The sequence below is a fragment of the Pangasianodon hypophthalmus genome, chromosome 3 (assembly GCF_027358585.1).
Source record: "Pangasianodon hypophthalmus isolate fPanHyp1 chromosome 3, fPanHyp1.pri, whole genome shotgun sequence".
Lineage (NCBI taxonomy): Eukaryota > Metazoa > Chordata > Actinopteri > Siluriformes > Pangasiidae > Pangasianodon > Pangasianodon hypophthalmus.
Genome location: NC_069712.1, coordinates 10,763,158 through 10,780,705, shown reverse-complemented (window position 1 = coordinate 10,780,705; position 17,548 = coordinate 10,763,158). Strand labels below are relative to the sequence as shown.

Genomic DNA, 17,548 nt, shown 5'->3' with positions numbered 1-17,548 from the left:
TCTGGAACATATGGGTGTGATGGTCAAGTGTCCACACACTTTTGGCCATATAGTGTATGTCCTTTACAAACCCAATACACTATTTTTTTGCAGGCTAAACAACATGGTTACTATAGCAAAATGCACTGTCATATATAAAAGTAGCATCATGCAATACAAGTTGTTATTAATAATAGGGAGTTTCCCTGCTCAAAAGCAGCTATTCAGAAGTAGGCCGCGGCACAAGCGACCTGCCAAGACCGCAACGAAATGAAGTCTGCTCAACTCTGAAAATCATTCTTTGCCCCTTAACACAGCAGAATGCCATAGAAAGACATACACTGAGTTCATGTTGGGTGTACACAACTGCATTTTCAGAGGAGGTTGCTTTGCATTTAGTCTTTCTCTATTTGAAGTACACTTCCGGATTTATGATGTCAACTCTTCTGATATCTCACTATCTCTCAGTGCAAAGCCAACTGTCACTATAGCTCTAATGATGAGCTGGTGAAGTTGACAACCTCCCAAGAATTAGCTTTGAGTTTATTAATAGAGAGCACAGTAAACTTGGTGCATTGAGATTATTCTGAAGCCTTTGCTGCTTCTCTGTGATAAACTGCTGTTGTAGCAAGTCCTAATTAAGGCTTTAAGCTGTTTCCTTAAACAGAATAACCCGCTTAACATTAATTGTTATTTTAAGGGGGCAGTGAAGCAGAAAACTGAACATGAAAACACACAAACACAAAAACACGCCACTATAAATTATATAATTATGAACATCTGTGATTAATAAAGGGTAAAACCTAACACGTAACAAACTAGAGTAAACCAGACTGTCTGCTTTAGTGGTCATGTCTAGATTGCTCTACATTAAAGTTCTAAAGAATAGGATCTTTTCTGACCCTGCTACTCATATAAACAATAGTAAATAGTGATATAAGAAGTATGCTATGAAACATACAACTGCGTGTATCTTAAAGACTCTGCTATATGTTGTAAAAAAAAAAAAAAAGCTTGGATACTAAAGGTCCGTCATTAAATAAACATTTACATTAGAATAGAAGCATTAACAAATACTATATATCCTTAAGTACAATTTAATTATCACCGAAAGCTACAGATAACTCCATTTTTCAGGAGAGCTAATAAAGTAAATTACTCTGTTTTTTTTTTTTTTTTTTTTAAATATTTCTCAGAAGTGTTGTGATTTAAAATGCATTTACTCCGGGTGATTATCTTCACCCTTCAAACTGCATCCCACAAAGACTTGCAAAGACTTTTTTCCTCCTCTAATTCGCCCCCTGTAGGATGGCTGCAAATTAACTATGTGTTTTACAGACCCTACTGCTGGGCCTTCAGCTTCAGACCAAAGCACCTGGTACCTGGATGAATCCACCCTCAGTGACAACATTAAGAAGACGCTGCACAAGTTCTGTGGCCCCTCCCCAGTAGTGTTCAGGTATGAACAGTTAAATTGTGGAACATAAGGAGCCTTGAGCTATTCTTATTTGCAGGGCAGCGTGGAGTTTACACACCTGATTAAGATAGTCTAGATTATTATCTGTTGAACTGAATTATATTTGGCTAAGAAACAAAGCATTTAGCATTAAATTAAAGAAGACATGGATACTCTTGAACTGTGAAAAGTATGAAAAAGTATGAGCAGTTTATCAAAAACAGTGCTATAATGAATTATCAGTAAAATGTGAGAGTAATGAGGCCACCATACCTCTAGTACCCATGCCTATGAACATAGTAGATCTGTTGAACCTGCATTGTATTGCTGAAGTCTCTTGCTCATTGAATAAGTTTTAATGCTCAGCTTTTATATCTGCATCAGGTTCTGAATGAGATTAATAGACAAATAGACTCAAGTGTGAGTGTCTGCAAATGTTGTACCTCTGTGTTTTTAAATTGTACCTGCCAGCTTGTAAATGTTGGTCTTCATGTGTCTCCTCCAGTGATGTGAACTCGATGTATCTCTCATCCACGGAGCCCCCAGCTGCAGCTGAGTGGGCCTGCTTACTGAGGCCACTGAGGGGCAGAGAGCCAGAGGGCATCTGGAACCTTCTGTCCATCGTCAGGGAGATGTTCAAGAGGCGAGACAGCAATGCTGCACCACTTTTGGAAATCCTCACTGAACAGTGCCTCACCTATGAACAAGTATGCAACAAGTACTCACTTTCTCATTTATGCTCATAGGGATAGTATTATTCAGAGATGGAGTAAAAAACTAGCACCAGTTACCTGTTTTACCATTAGTAATATTATGACTCAGTAGTACTAAAACACTAGTACTTACTGTATTTGTAGTATTGCTATTGGTAATGTGGAATATGTGATATTAATTTAATCTAAACAATATGAAATAGTGTTATCAATAGCTTGAGTTTTGTTTCAATAGCTTGATGTTTATGATAAATAATAACAATAAGATAGTGTTAATAAGATATTAACACACCCTCATTCAAAGCTACACAGTTGTCTGCAGAGTATTTAAAAAAATGTACTGGTATCAGTATTCTGTTTTGCGAGACAGTTGGGGTTTAGTATTAAGGATAAATATCATGTCTGATCAAGTGATACTAGTTCGCCTCTATACAATGTAAAAAGGGTAATTTGTGCATGCACATCAAATATTCCAAGCCACTTATTCCTGGCTTTTGTGTGATGTCACGTACTAGTTAGTGGTCACACCATAGCTCAAACATTCTCTCTGTCGTTGTGGTCTAGATCATTGGTTGGTGGTACAGTGTGCGGACATCTGCATCTCACAGCAGTGCCAGTGGACATACAGGCCGCAGTAATGGGCAGACGGAGGTAGCTGCTCACGCCTGTGCCAGCATGTGTGATGAAATGGTGGTGCTCTGGAGGCTGGCTGTGCTTGACCCCACCATGAGCCCCCAGAGGTATAGCTCTATCAAGCTATTCAGTGCTTCTAGACTTTTTGGCTGTCTGTGTACTGTGTTGTAATCTTGTACATAACCTGCTGACTATGATAACATAAAAAGTAGGTATCCTGTGTGTGAAATTAGATTGAATGTCCTGTTCCAAATTGCAAAGTACCCAAGATAATGGTAATGGTCTTAAAAAAAAAGACCATAATGGTCTTTAAATAAAAAAAACCCTTGCCTTTAAAAGTTGAGCCTTTGAGCCACAAATTATGAGGACCTGCAGTACAGCTTGTGTGGTGAGGCCTTGGAACTTTCGCATTACACAAAAGGCCATTGTGCACCTTATTACTTATTGCATTCAACCTAGAACTATATCTAATTTGGCCACCTTTAAAAAGCCATTGGTTCAAAGTTAAGTTCACTGCAGTAAAAGAACATACTTAGTATTATTAATGCCACAAATGTCACAAGAAGCATGGGAGAGGACTGTGCTGTAGGGAGGCATGTTGTATGCCAGGGTTGCCAGGTGTCATTGAGTGGGCTGCTCTGGCTTCGCACAGGCGGGACATATGACCATCATGCATTAAGCCCTTCTGTGTGTTTGTGCTTCACTAGGCGTTTGGAGCTTGCTGCCCAGCTCAAGCAGTGGCACCTTAAAGTGATTGAGATTGTGAAGCGGGGACAGCACCGCAAGTCTCTGGACAAACTCTTCCAGGGTTTCAAACCGGCTGTTGAGTCTTGTTACTTCAACTGGGAAGTGGCATACCCTCTGCCTGGCATCACCTACTGCAGTGCAGACAAAAAGAACGCGTCCTTTGGCTGGGCCCGGGCAGCGCAGCCACAGAGAGGGGCCAAAGCAGGGATGAGCGGGGAACCTCTGGAGCCTGGGGGAGGAGGAGGAGGAGGTGGACGAGCTGGGGGATCTGAATCTGGAGCTCCTGAACACAAATCACGTGGCAACTCCCACCCACCCCAGCAAGAGGTGGCCGTGCGTCCCAAAGAGACCATTGTGAGCAAAAGAAAAGCCATGTCTGGAGTGAACAGTGGAGGTATGTTAGTACGTTTAGGTGGGGGTATGTCTCTATCTGTAGATGAAAGCACAAAGGGTGGGTATAAAGCTTGCAGCTCTTCGCTATCTACTAGCGGCAAAGGCAAGCTAACGCAGAGTGGTAAGAGTTCGTGTGGAAGTTCGAGCGCTGCAGGTGGGAAGCATCCAAGTGCTAAACGCCGCACTAGCAGTGAGGACAGCTCTTTGGAGCCTGATATGGCTGAGCTGAGCCTGGATGACGGCTCTAGCCTGGCATTGGGAGCAGAGGCGAGCAACACTTTTGACTTCTTGCCTCCACCCCCTGAGATGCTGCCCTCACCCAGCTCTCTCCTCAGAGAACCACGCAAGTACAGCAGCAGTAGTGGTGGTGGCAACATCACCAAGGAGCGAGCGTTTGAGGGTAAACGTGGCATCCATGCAGCAATACCACTGGCAGCTGAAGCCCCTCACTGCTTCCCCAAAGAAAGCCCAATGGCTGTCTTGGCAGTAGCAGTGGAGAAAGAGGTGGATGTGGAGGCAGAACTTGAGGAAAATGGAGGAGATGTAGATCCAGTAGAGGATGCTCTGCCATCTATATCAGCTATGGTCACAGCAAAACCTTCTCGAAGCCGAAGAGAGGGAGAAGGAAGCAACACAGCAGGTACACCTGGACCCCAGATCCCAGAGGCAGCAGCTGGTGGAGACCCAGTTGGTGAGGATGATTACCAGGCGTACTATCTCAGTGCAGCCTCTGAGGAGGGAGCCGAGAGAGGAGTGCCAGACAGCAACCTTGAGGAAGAACCGGACATCTTCGCTGGAATCAAACCTCTGGAGCAGGAAGGTCGGATGGAGGTGAGTGGATTTGTTAGGCTTGGATTTTTAATGATGTCTTGTTTCAGGTCATGCATAATGTATGGTGTGCATTATTTAAAAACATCTGCTGTGTGTAGGTGCTGTTTGCCTGTGCAGAGGCTCTATATGCTCATGGTTACAGTAATGAAGCATGTCGTCTGGCTGTGGAGCTAGCGAGAGACCTCCTGGCCAACCCCCCTGACCTCAAAGTGGAACAGCCACAGACAAAGGTAACAAAGAAAGTGAAGCAGACAAATATATTAGGCTTTACCATCTGAAAAGTTACCATCTGAAAAGTTGATCAATACTTTTGTTTTCTCTCGCATTGATTACTGCAATGCGCTCCTTGCTGGGGTCTCTGAGTCTACAATAAATAAACTGTAGTATGTACAAAATTCTGCAGCTAGAATCCTGACTAGGTCCAGGACAAGTGAGCACATCACTCCTATTTTGGAATCCTTGCACTGGCTCCCTGTCAGGTTTTCTTAGAGAAGCCCAATCTCTTAGTACATTTAAATCTTCTCTTAAAACTTATTTTTTTTTAAGAATTACTTTTATTTGATTACTTTTTGTCTTGTTATTAAATTATTATTATTACTATTATTGTTATTGTTATATACTCTTATGTGAAGTGCTTTGAGAGGCCTTTTTAAAGGTTAATAAATACATATCATGGCTCTCATATTACAGTATGTTATAGTATGTTTAGTATTTATAGTAATGTTTAGTATGTGAATATTAATCGTTTTTTATCATTTTATACTACCATAGACAATAATAACAATATTACGAAGTGCAAATGTATTTTTTTCATGTCCTAAAGTCTGATGTTTTACATTCTGATGTCTCTGTTCATCACTTCAGCCATATGGTGGTTAAGAATAGTTGTGTTTAGGGATGCATTGAAACTGATGCTGGTATCGGGTATTGATCAGATACTGGTACGTGTTTTTAAAAAAAAAAAAAAAAAATGCACTGCTACCTACATCTGATACCACGTGATACTATGTGATGTAAGCTTAGGGTATGCTGTTGTGCTAATGAACAGACGACACGAAATGACAGCGACCAGGACACATTTCATATTTAATGATATCAAAGTGAAGCAGACTGCAAACTGTGCTCTGTGAAAATATCAGATACTGCCATACTATACTAAGATACTACAGCATCTTCCATATCAACCTTGATAAAGCATCACATTTTCCACTGTGTTGTGTTAAATCTGTGAATCATGTCTTGCATTTGTTAGGGTAAGAAGAGTAAGGTGTCAACCAGCAGACAGACGCAAGTGGCTACCAAAACTCTTTCCAAGGCAGCGTTCCTGCTCACAGTGCTGAGTGAGAGACTGGAGTTCCATAACCTAGCCTTTAGCACTGGCATGTTCTCATTGGAGCTCCAGAGACCTCCAGCTTCCACCAAGGCCCTGGAGGTACACACTATCCTTCGACATCATCTAAAAACTGCTGTAGTTCATTTGTTTTATCGCTCTAAGAGCTCAGAGTAACATCCAGATTTTTTTGTCTTTCAATATTTCAGCCTCCTGGTTGCCAGTTATAGAAAGCCACATGACCAAAAAATTCAAGTGGTTATATCTTTGCTCATAAATCATGGTTTCTGTCTTTAGGTGAAGCTGGCATATCAGGAGTCAGAGGTGGTTGCTTTGCTGAAGAAGATTCCTCTGGGTCTTGTGGAGATGACTGCTATAAGGGATAGAGCTGAGCAGTTACGCGACGGAAACTTCTGTGATTATCGTCCAGTTCTGCCCCTAATGCTGGCCAGTTTCATTTTTGACGTTTTGTGTACTCCAGGTGAGTCTCAGCTTTGCATAATTGCCCATAATATTACCATTTACTCATTTAAATGATGAAGCCACAGGCAAAACCTAGATGAAGATGCCCTCTAGTCACATCAGATTTACTTGTTTAGTACTAATTTGATTTAAACACACCGCAATAGATGCTTGGTTTTTTTAAAAGTTTTCTTTATTGTGGACAAATCATCAATGATGTACAACCTAGCCTAACTATATTTATATATTAGATTTTATATATTTTGAATGTTCGTAATTTGAACAAATAGACAGATGGCCATATGGCTGATGTATAGAAACATGCACTAAATATTATATATATGTTTCCCTATTTTTTCTCTGTTTTTCTCTTGTAATAGTGGTCTCTCCCACGGGTTCACGTCCACCCAGTCGTAATCGTAACAATGAGATGCCAGGTGATGAAGAGCTGGGCTTTGAGGCTGCTGTTGCTGCTCTAGGTGGGATTGCATGTAGTGACTCTGCACCCTAGTGTGTATCTGAAATATGTTTGACCAAGTTCTAAATCAGTCATACTGCTTACAGCAAGTGTGTTTGTTTTTTTGCGGGCAGGTATGAAGACTACGGTTAGTGAAGCAGAGCACCCTTTGCTGTGTGAGGGCACTAGGAGGGAGAAAGGAGACCTCGCTTTGGCTCTTATGATCACCTACAAGGATGACCAGAGCAAGCTGAAAAAGGCTCGTAATGTTTTAGTAATTTTTAGTATCCTAGTTCTAACCTTATTCAAATGGTATTAGGTCATGATGTTTAGGTCATTTTAAGTTTTTGTTCAAATAAAGATTCCCAGGTTGAACCAACTTACTGCACCACACAAACAAATTTGTTTGACTTTGCAAAATTGTGTTCATGTATGAAGAAAGTGGCTTGAAGTGATTGGGGGTAACCTAAGCAACACCAAGCTGAGGTTGGTTGCAGGGCATTTTGGTAAGGCGTGACTGTCCAGTTTTGTCCTTTTTTTTTTTTTTTTTTTTATTTAATTTTTAAGAATTTTTTATTTATTTTTTTTTTTCTTTAATCCTGTGATGTTCTAAACATGCAGACATAAAGAACAAGAACAATCATGCCCCCAGAACGTATATTTCGTTGGACTGCTATAAAGCAGGGGTATTTAACTAAAATTAAAGTAAAATAAGTAAATTAGAAACAGTGAAATTAAAATAAAAGTAAAGTTCCAGTTTCATTTTCCTTCCTTTCAAATGTGTGGATAAGTAACTAACATGACTGAATGGTGGCAAATTTACCTTTTAATGCTTAACTATTAGTGATTAGTTTATTGCTATTAATGGACTCTGAACTGATAAGAGATCTATTTTCAATTATATGCGGGGAGAATAAACGCATGCTTCTCTGTCCATTCTTCTTTAAACCTTCAGTTTTCATTGTTGACTTGTCTTTCAACAAGCCATGTCTTCAGTTCACTAATCAGACTAGAGAGGGTAAATAAAATGAAAATCTGTGAAAGTCTGTGAAAAGTCTCCTCTTTCTCACCTTATGTATCTAGTACTTTAGATAGTTTCTGCTCCGATGATTAGCCTTCAGCTAAAAAAAAACTTACATAAATGCATGTGATTGGATAAACTGCAACTGAGGATCTGCTAGAGAAGCTGAACTGTTTCACATATAGAAACCTGGAGTCACTGAATGAAGGCCATTTATTAGTTCTGCTAAAGTATTTTTTTCCAAATACACTGTTCAGTCTGCTGAAATACTATGCTGCGTCCGCCTGCTATAAACAATATACAGTGAAACATATACATCCACTTTTAAATTACTTGTGCTTTATTAGTGACTTATTTCCTGCTTAAAATATTTAGTTGACTATTTAATAAACAAATTTTATACATTTTGTTGGAAAAACAGAACAAAAGACTTTACACCTGTCACTGTACAACTCCTTTATAGTTATACAGTCCCCTCCGAAAGTATTGGAATAGCAAGGCCAATTCTTTTGTTTTTGCTATATAGTGAATATATTTGGGTTTGAGATCAAAAGATGAACATGAGACGATAGATCATAATTTCAGCTTTCATTTCCTGGTATTTGCATCTATATGTGTTAAACAAGATAGAACATGGCACCTTTAGTTTGAACCCGCCTGTGAAGACTGCATTTGTTGTTAAAAAGGATAAACCAACATGAAGAAGAGAGAAAACTCTATGGGAGAAATGCCAGCCATTTTGAAACTGAGAAAAGAGGGAAAATCAATCCGGATGTTGTCACAAGCCTTGGGCGCAGCCTGTACAACAATTTGGAATGTCCTGAAACAGAAAGAAATCACTGGTGTACTAACAACCAGACATCCAACAGGTTGGCCAAGGACAACAACAGCAGTTGGTGACAAAAGCATTGTGAGATCTGGAAAGATAAACCCAAAAACAACAGTCAGTGACATCACCAACAGCTTCCACAGGGCAAGGGTAAAGATTATCACAATCCACCTTTCAAATAAGACTTTGAGAGCAGAAATATAGAGGCCATACCTCAAGATAAAAACCACTCATCAGCAGTAAGAATTGGATGGCCAGATTGGAATTCACAAAGAAATACAGAGATGAGCCACAAAAGTTTTGGAACCAAGATTAACCTCTACCAAAGTGAAAGGCCAAAGTGTGGAGAAAGAAAGGATCTGCTCATGATCCAAAATATACAAGCTCATCTGTCAAACATGGTGGAGGTAGTGTCATGGCTTAGGCTTGCATGGCTGCTACTGGAATGGGCTCACTAATCTTTATTGATGATTTAACTCATGATGTTAGCCACAGAATGAATTCAGAAGTATAGAGAAACATTCTGTCTGCCAGTTTACTGTCTAATTGGGAGGAACTTCATCATGCAGCAAATCAGTGACGCAAAACACTTTGCCAGCACGACAAAGGACTTCATCAGGGTAAAAAAGTTGAAAGTTTTGTAAGTGGGTCCCTGGCTTGATGCAGTTATGGCAAGCAAGGGATATGCAACCAAATATTAAGTTTTGCTCCCTTAAAAATTATGGGGTCTGCCTCCAAAGGTGCCATGTTCTAAACAACAAGAAATCACCTGTCAGTCAATTCTAATTTTTCCAATATTTTTGATCACTTGAAAAAATGGGTAGGTTCAAACAAAGGTACCATATTCTACGTTGTTGAAAACAGCTAGATGTAAATATCAGGAAATGAAAGCTGAAATTCTAATCTGTCATCTCATATTCATCTTTTGATCTCAAACCTAACTGACTGTATATATTTTCATTGAGTTCTAATTTCTAATAAATCAGTACCTTTAATTTTAACAGATTTGCATCCCTTTTGTCTACAGATTTTAGACAAGCTCCTTGACCGTGAGAGTCAAACCCATAAGCCCCAGACTCTCAGCTCATTCTACTCCAGTAAACCGGCTGCAGGTAGCCAGAAGAGCCCATCCAAACATGCGACTCATGGAAGCAGTGCCACAGGAGGTGTGTCCAAACACGCAACGCCGGCTACAACAGGAAGTTCCACCTCTGTGCAAAGTGTTTCAGGTGGTGGGGCGGCTGGGCAGCAGGGTGGGCTGACGGGCACTGGGGTTCAGGGCACGGCATCAGGAGATGCAGCCAGTGAGAGCCGAGAGCAAGGTGAGCAACACAGAGATCAGCATAACACTTGGCTGGCTTGTGTCTTATAATTTATAATTTTCATAATACTTATTAGGGCTGACCAGAATCATTTGAATACTCGAGTATTTTTTTACATTTGTATTTGTTTATCTGTTTAATATTTGGGAACTTATTTGCTTTCCTACTCTGCACCACTGTTCAAGTTTGAGCCATTTGGGATTCGCATAAAAACACAGCGCTTCTGGGAATACGATGTGACCTAAATTATGTGCCACTTTATAACAACAAAGGCTGAGCAGTGCCAAGGTCAGGTACAAGTCTGTTGATATGTCAATCTAATACAAAAAATATGTTGTATAAAAAGCTTAGACTAAATCAGACATATTGTTTTAAAAAAAGCTGTTAATGGGTGGAGCAGAAAACACAATATTGTGTTTTCTCTAATGTTTCTACTGTATAGTGCTGTGGGACTAAAGTTGTAGGTTTAATTTTTATCTTGTATTGAAATACGATAGCCTTTTTTTTTTTTTTTTTTTTATTTAATACTGAAGCAGACATGGCTCTTCTTTTCCTCTAAAGTAACCAGGCTATTTTTTATGTGTGTTTTTTTTTCTTTTCTTTTAATAAATGCTTATATACACTTTATTAGGAACGCTATACTAATAATGGTTAAGGCCTCCCTTTGCTCTCAAAACAGCCTCAGTTCTTCGTGGTATGGATTCCACAAAATGTTGGATTCCTGCAGATTTTTCTGTGAACTTCCATGCTGCAAATCTCCCATTCTACCACATCCAGTTTGAGACGACTTTTGGTGCATTATCATGCTGGAAGTAACTATAATGGGTAAATTGTGGCCACGAATGCACGGATGCACATGGTCAGTGACCATGTATTTGTGTTCTTGGCTGGCAGAAGTGGAACCCGACGTGGTTGTCTGCTGTTGTAGCCCATCCGCCTCAAGGTTCAACATGTTGTCCATTCTGAGATGCTTTTCTGCTCACCACAATTGTACAGAGTGGTTATCTGAGTTACTGTAGCCTTTCTGTCAACTCGAACCAGTCTGGCCATTCTCTGTTGTTCTCTCTCATCAACAAGGGGTTTCCATCTGCAGAACTGCTGCACACTGGATGGTTTTTTTTTTTTCTTTATTGCACCATTCTGAGTAAACTCTAGAGACTGTTGAACATGAAAGTCCCAGTTGATCAGCAGTTATAGAAATACTCGAACCAGCCCCTCTGGCACCAACAATCATGCCACGGTCAAAATCACTGAGATCACATTTTTCCCCATTCTGATGGTTGATGTGAACATTACCTAACCTTAGCTGCTGGCTCGTATCTGCATGATTTTATGCATTGCACTGCTGCCACATGATTGGCTTATTTGATAATTGCATGAATGAGTAGGTATACGAGTGTTCCTAATAAAGTGCTCTGTGAGTGTATTGCACAGTTAGATGCAGTATCTTGGCTTGTCATATCTTTAGACCAGATATATTATTGACTTATGTATGTGGAATGATTAAAAAAAAGTTGCAATAATAAGCATAGCTGATTCAAGTTCATTTGCATGGTCACCTGTATACACCATTAATACATTATTGCCACCTACTGGCTATATTTTGAACTGAAGTAACAAATGGCAAATTATGAAATGTAAATATTATTGTGTTTATGGCTTTGAGAATGAGTATTAGGAAACACCAATGAGTATTCAAAGCCTTTAAAATGCTGTTCTGGCCAGCCCTATTTTTACATATTTATATATTACCTATTATTTCCAAATATACATTTGAAAAATATTTCTGCATGAAGACTAGTTGAAGAAGGCTCTTTTTTTGGTGAATCCTGAGTCACCTAACAAATGTAAGGTCTTGCCAAATTTCAATATCAGGAAAACAGTAGTGTGGGTAGATTACTGTACATATAAATTGCCTGCTTCCTATTTTCTTGAAGTGAAAGTGTTAAATATTCACTCGGTTGAAATTGCCTTTGCAGTAAGCATGAAATCTAGAGACAGTGTAAAAGAGTTTGTCAGCCGTACATGTCTTAATGTGACTGCTTTGGAATACTGTATGACAGCACTGGCCCAGAGGTACCATTTTGGAGATTTCCATTCAGTCTTTGTGCTCTAAGGCCTAAAGGGAAACTTTTAGAGGGCAAGTCTTCAGTGGGGTTATGAAAGTGATATGTATAAAAGAATATATTAAAAAGAAATGCTGACAGTCCAACACGTTTATGCCCACAGTCTCTGCTTATGGCTGAGAGGTTTTTTTTTTGCATTTGTGACAGATGGAGCTCAGTCATCCTCGTGTGAGCAGCAGAATGAAGTGGCTTCTTTCAAGCCTGAGGGCACGGTGCCCAGCCGCCTGGCACTCGGTGGCCGGGGAGCCTATGGATCACGCTGCTGGGGCTCACCTGTACGGCAGAAAAAAAAGCACACAGGTACAAACGCATATTGACGCAATACCTGTGTTCCTGCAGGCATCATTTCTTTTTATGAATTCTACATAATAAAGTTTTTATAGGTTGTATTATATTCTGTTAGTATTATTTGTGACATGTGTTTGAGTGTTCACTCTGCCGTTCTCTTAGGCATGGCAAGCATTGACAGTAGCGCTCCTGAGACCACCTCTGACAGCTCCCCCACACTCAGTCGTCGTCCGCTGAGAGGTGGATGGCCGGCGTCTTCTTGGGGGAGGGGTCAAGACAGTGACAGCATCAGCAGCTCATCTTCTGATTCGTTGGGCTCCTCGTCATCCAGTGGGTCGCGCAGAGCTGGGGGAGGAGCCAGAGCCAAGAGCACTGACACCAGCAGGTGAAACAAAAATACAATTTAAAGGGTTTTTTTTGGTCTGGTTTGTTTGAAATATTACTATTTGAAATTAATTGATTGCATGTCCACAGCTGGTTGGTCCAGTGCCATACCTAATACATGCAGCTTTAACCATAACCATCTAATAAACACATTTGAAAATAAAGCAGTTGACTCTCTCATATTGAGTTGACTGAAGTTGAAAGTACAAAATCAAACTGATAATGTATTACAATGTCTTCTGAATTCTTAGTTAGCTAGCTAACACAGAGCCTTATATAAGGACAGACTAAATAGCCGGTAACAGAAGTCATAAGGAGTGTCTGCTAATAGACAGATGAGGGGGCTATTATGTTTTTCAGTAGCATATGTCTGTCAGAAATGGGAATTTTAGAATATTCGGGATCTCCTTATTCCTAGGAAACATCTAGGCTTTGTTTTAGAAATACATGTGGTGGTGGTGATACCTGAAGTTTTGTCTAAAGTAGGTAGGTTTCTAAAGAAAGTAGGTTTCTCTTATTTTTTCGATAGGTATTATGTGATTATTTAAAAAGATTATACATGGTCACTAAAAAGTTACACACTGCTGCCTTTTTTATTTGTTAATTTGTAGTTTATTTGTAATTAATTGATATTGTTATTTGTAGTTAATTTATCATGTCGGTTAGAGCTCAACTATCATACTGCTAAATTATAGGTATAAAGGGCGTCGCCCTGAATGCCACGCTCCACATGTGCCCAACCAGCCATCGGAGGCGGCAGCTCACTTCTACTTTGAACTGGCCAAGACTGTGTTGGTAAAGGCTGGAGGAAACAGCTCGACCTCCATCTTTACTCAGCCTTCTGCCAGTGGGGGCCACCAGGGGCCTCACCGCAACCTGCACCTGTGTGCCTTTGAGATCGGCCTTTATGCCTTGGGCCTGCACAACTTTGTGTCTCCCAACTGGCTGTCAAGGACGTACTCATCTCATGTGTCCTGGATCACAGGTTAATGAAAATACATTTTGCATAGATTAGATCTGCTGAGACTAAACATTTCAGTTTTATGAGTTTGACACATATACTGTTTCTGTCTTCGTCAGGCCAAGCCATGGAGATTGGCAGTGCTGCTCTTAACATCCTTGTGGAGTGTTGGGATGGTCATCTCACCCCTCCTGAAGTGGCGTCACTGGCAGACCGGGCATCACGGGCCCGAGACCCCAACATGGTACGAGCTGCAGCTGAACTCGCACTGAGCTGTCTACCTCACGCTCATGCCCTAAACCCCAACGAGATCCAGAGGGCACTGGTGCAGTGCAAAGAGCAGGTACATCCAAACACTGTTGTTATTATTGATAATAAATGCTCCATATCCCATATGTACTGTCTAAGGCTTAGACTCCCTGTAACCAAAAAAACTGCATGCTTAAAATTTCCCTAAACCTGCTCTCTTCCCAGGATAACTTGATGCTGGAGAAGGCGTGCATGGCAGTAGAGGAGGCGGCAAAGGGAGGAGGTGTGTACCCTGAGGTATTGTTTGAGGTGGCCCATCAGTGGTACTGGCTGTATGAGCAGACGGTGGGTGGAGTCTCTGCATCACAGAGGGAGGGGCCAAGCCGATGTGGGGCAAATGGTGGAGCGGCTCGGAGACCTCCGGAAGGGAACTGCGGTGTGTTGGAAAGCTCCGTGGCCATGGACTCTGCCGGTGTAGCAGCTGTTACTGCGTCGGTCAGTGCAGCCGCTGTTGTGCCCGTTATATCTGTGGGCTCCACCCTCTACCAGTCGCACACACTGCCGGGCACGGCCATGGCACACACGCCAGGTCTGCACCCCTATACCACTATCCAAGCCCATTTGCCTACTGTCTGCACCCAGCAGTATCTGGGCCATCAACTCCAGCATGTCCCCCGACCTGCCGTCTTCCCCGTGTCCGGTACTGCATATCCACAGGTATGTGGGAACTGTTATTTTCTAATTAACTGACTTGATTGTATTTGAGTGGATTATGTTAGTTTCTAAGATTTTTAAGATGTATCATATAGTTTATATATTTATAAGAATGAAAACTGTCAGTATACCCATAGGTCTCTTATGAGTGTAAATGTAATTGTTTAAGAGTTGTCTAAGTTGTAATCATGGTTCTGGATTTTTGTTTAGTATGGTTTAGTAAGCTTTGGGTGTTTTTCTCTCAGGGAATGCATCCTGCCTTTATTGGTGCGCAGTACCCTTTCTCTGTAACCTCCGGGCCTCATCCTCCCATGGCAGCAACTGCAGTCACCTTCCCCGGAGTCCCCGTACCGTCCATGACTCAGATTGCTGTCCACCCCTACCACACCGCCGAGGCGGGTTTACCCCTCAGTACTACTGTGGCAGGTGAGGAGATTGTATGTTATAGGATAATTAACGTGTACTTTTTCATGCTTGTTAAATGCCTACCCTTCCTGAAGGAGAGATTTATGGTAAAAAAGTATAAAGATACCAGCAATATTGACTTAAGTCTCCATTACAGAACGGAGTGGACTTTTAGTGGAGCATTTTAGCTTTTTTCCAAACAAATGATATGTTTGATGGTTCAGAAGAATTTTGTCTGTCAGAATTAATCTTGTGTGAAAATCCCATTAGAGACAGGTAGCTATTTGTAGCTAACCTATTCACTTTCAGATCTACCATAAGCATATGATATCAGTAGCACTTTATGGAGCTCTCAGTCAAGGCTTTGCTTCTAAACAAAACTGTTAGCGTACAGCCACACACTGTAGGTGTTTTGTATGATAAATTTAGTCTCTTGAGTTGCTGTGAGATTGGATTTACTGCAAACCTGAATGCTGGTAGTTAAAGTAGAGTACTGTAGTAGAAAACATTACAGATTTCCTCATATGAGGTTTCATCATGGGCATTTTCTTAAATCATCTATTTGCCTTTCCTCAGTCGGTGGGGTTCACTCAGGCTCCACCATCCAGGCCATTCAGGGGACATCTCTTCCTGGCCTTTCTTCTCAGCCACCTTCATTGGTTAGTGCGCCGTTCCCTGTGGAAGACGAGCAGCACAGTCAGCCTGTCAGCCAGCAGGGGCTGCACTACCTGCATTCGGCCTACAGAGTTGGTAAGGAAGACTGTTAAGACTGAAAGTTTTATTCCTTGTCCTTTTCCAGAAATGGATATCCATTATACTATACTGTATAACAGCTGAGGTGACTTATGGAAGAAGCCATGCTTTTTCAAGGGGAAAAAGATTACATGAACAACCAAGGGATTATGCAGAATTGAGATGTCAATACATTTGCTCTAATGGTTAAGTTGCCTATAACGTTTTGTGTTTTCTTTATTAGCTCCTTGTTTTATTGACTGATATGCTTTGTTTAGCTGTGCTGCTTAATGGGATTGGGGCTTGGAAAATATTCCACAGTGGCGCGCAGGAAAGGACATAGTGACTTGACATAGCTTTGTAATTTACACTTCTTGGATAAAAAAAATAGGATATAGATTAATAGTTTGGAGTTATGGTGTGGCAGTGATACAGGTGTTAAGCCTTGAGAAATATTAATGTGTGCATGACAGGTGTTTTATAACCATCCTGTGGGAAAGTTCAGCAAATTAACAAGATGAATAGCCTTTGGTGCATGAGTAAGTGGCAGGTGGATAAGTGCTGATGTAAGTGGTTTATGTTCTCATGCAGGTATGCTGGCCCTGGAGATGCTGGGTAGGAGAGCTCACAACGACCATCCTAACAACTTCTCCCGCAGCCCCCCATACACAGAGGATGTGAAATGGCTGCTAGGCCTCGCTGCACGACTCGGTAACTCTGTCATGCCTAGAACATGGCTTTCAAAAAATCTGCCTCTTTGAGCTGGTTTGCAGTTTTCTGCTCTTTTGCTTTAATGGGTTGTGGGATTAGATGATAAATGTGTAACAGCATGATGTAATAGCTCATGTAGGGAGGAGAGAAGGATATAGAATCATCTAAAAGGAGTGGTGCTAGGGGAGTACATTTTGTGCGTATTGGACAATACGCACAAAATTGTAAAAAGAGTTATGTTGGGATCAGTGGCTTATGTACCTATGCAATCACTGCTAAGAGGATGTAGTGAGAGGACTCTTCACATACAGATCCTCACCTTTTTAAATGCTGCCCAGTTCTGTTGTATCATTTTTCTGTCATGAAGCCTCATTCAGCTTCCTCTGAATATTGCTCCCGCTCCCTCTGTCCCTGTCTCCAGGTGTGAATTACGTGTATCAGTTCTGTGTGGGGGCTGCCAAAGGTGTGCTGAGTCCATTCGTGCTGCAGGAGATCATTATGGAGGCTCTGCAGAGGCTGAATCCTGCACACATTCATGCTCACCTCCGCACTCCTGCCTTCCACCAGCTCGTGCAGCGCTGCCAGCAAGCCTACCTACAGGTCAGACACATGAGGCTGAGAGCTTGAGAACCGAATTCTTAACCTACTGTTCCCCAGTTTAAATTTTAAAGCATGTGCCAGAAAACTAGTTTGATTAGATGCAGGATGTGCTGGCAACACTAATGTCAACATGGCAGCAGTATGGTGTTTTGCTGTGTCTTCTCTGAGTTGGAGAGGAAGGATTTTTTGGGCGAAGAAAGGATAA

The 17,548-nt window shown here is 41.3% G+C and overlaps 1 protein-coding gene across 1 annotated transcript in view; it reads left to right on the top strand.

Annotated features, from left to right (window-relative positions):
- The window catches only part of zswim8 (zinc finger, SWIM-type containing 8), a 39,534-nt gene that overhangs the window by 17,768 nt on the left and 4,218 nt on the right, over positions 1–17,548 (top strand). The window contains exons 7-25 of the mRNA XM_026936466.3: positions 1,318–1,438; positions 1,941–2,142; positions 2,713–2,888; positions 3,489–4,752; positions 4,851–4,982; positions 6,005–6,184; positions 6,380–6,563; positions 6,925–7,023; positions 7,136–7,260; positions 9,879–10,173; positions 12,447–12,599; positions 12,750–12,972; positions 13,667–13,956; positions 14,052–14,275; positions 14,407–14,898; positions 15,141–15,321; positions 15,877–16,050; positions 16,624–16,743; positions 17,165–17,343. Of these exons, the coding sequence (XP_026792267.3) occupies positions 1,318–1,438; positions 1,941–2,142; positions 2,713–2,888; positions 3,489–4,752; positions 4,851–4,982; positions 6,005–6,184; positions 6,380–6,563; positions 6,925–7,023; positions 7,136–7,260; positions 9,879–10,173; positions 12,447–12,599; positions 12,750–12,972; positions 13,667–13,956; positions 14,052–14,275; positions 14,407–14,898; positions 15,141–15,321; positions 15,877–16,050; positions 16,624–16,743; positions 17,165–17,343 (4,814 nt within the window). The remainder of the gene's footprint in view (positions 1–1,317; positions 1,439–1,940; positions 2,143–2,712; positions 2,889–3,488; positions 4,753–4,850; positions 4,983–6,004; positions 6,185–6,379; positions 6,564–6,924; positions 7,024–7,135; positions 7,261–9,878; positions 10,174–12,446; positions 12,600–12,749; positions 12,973–13,666; positions 13,957–14,051; positions 14,276–14,406; positions 14,899–15,140; positions 15,322–15,876; positions 16,051–16,623; positions 16,744–17,164; positions 17,344–17,548) is intronic.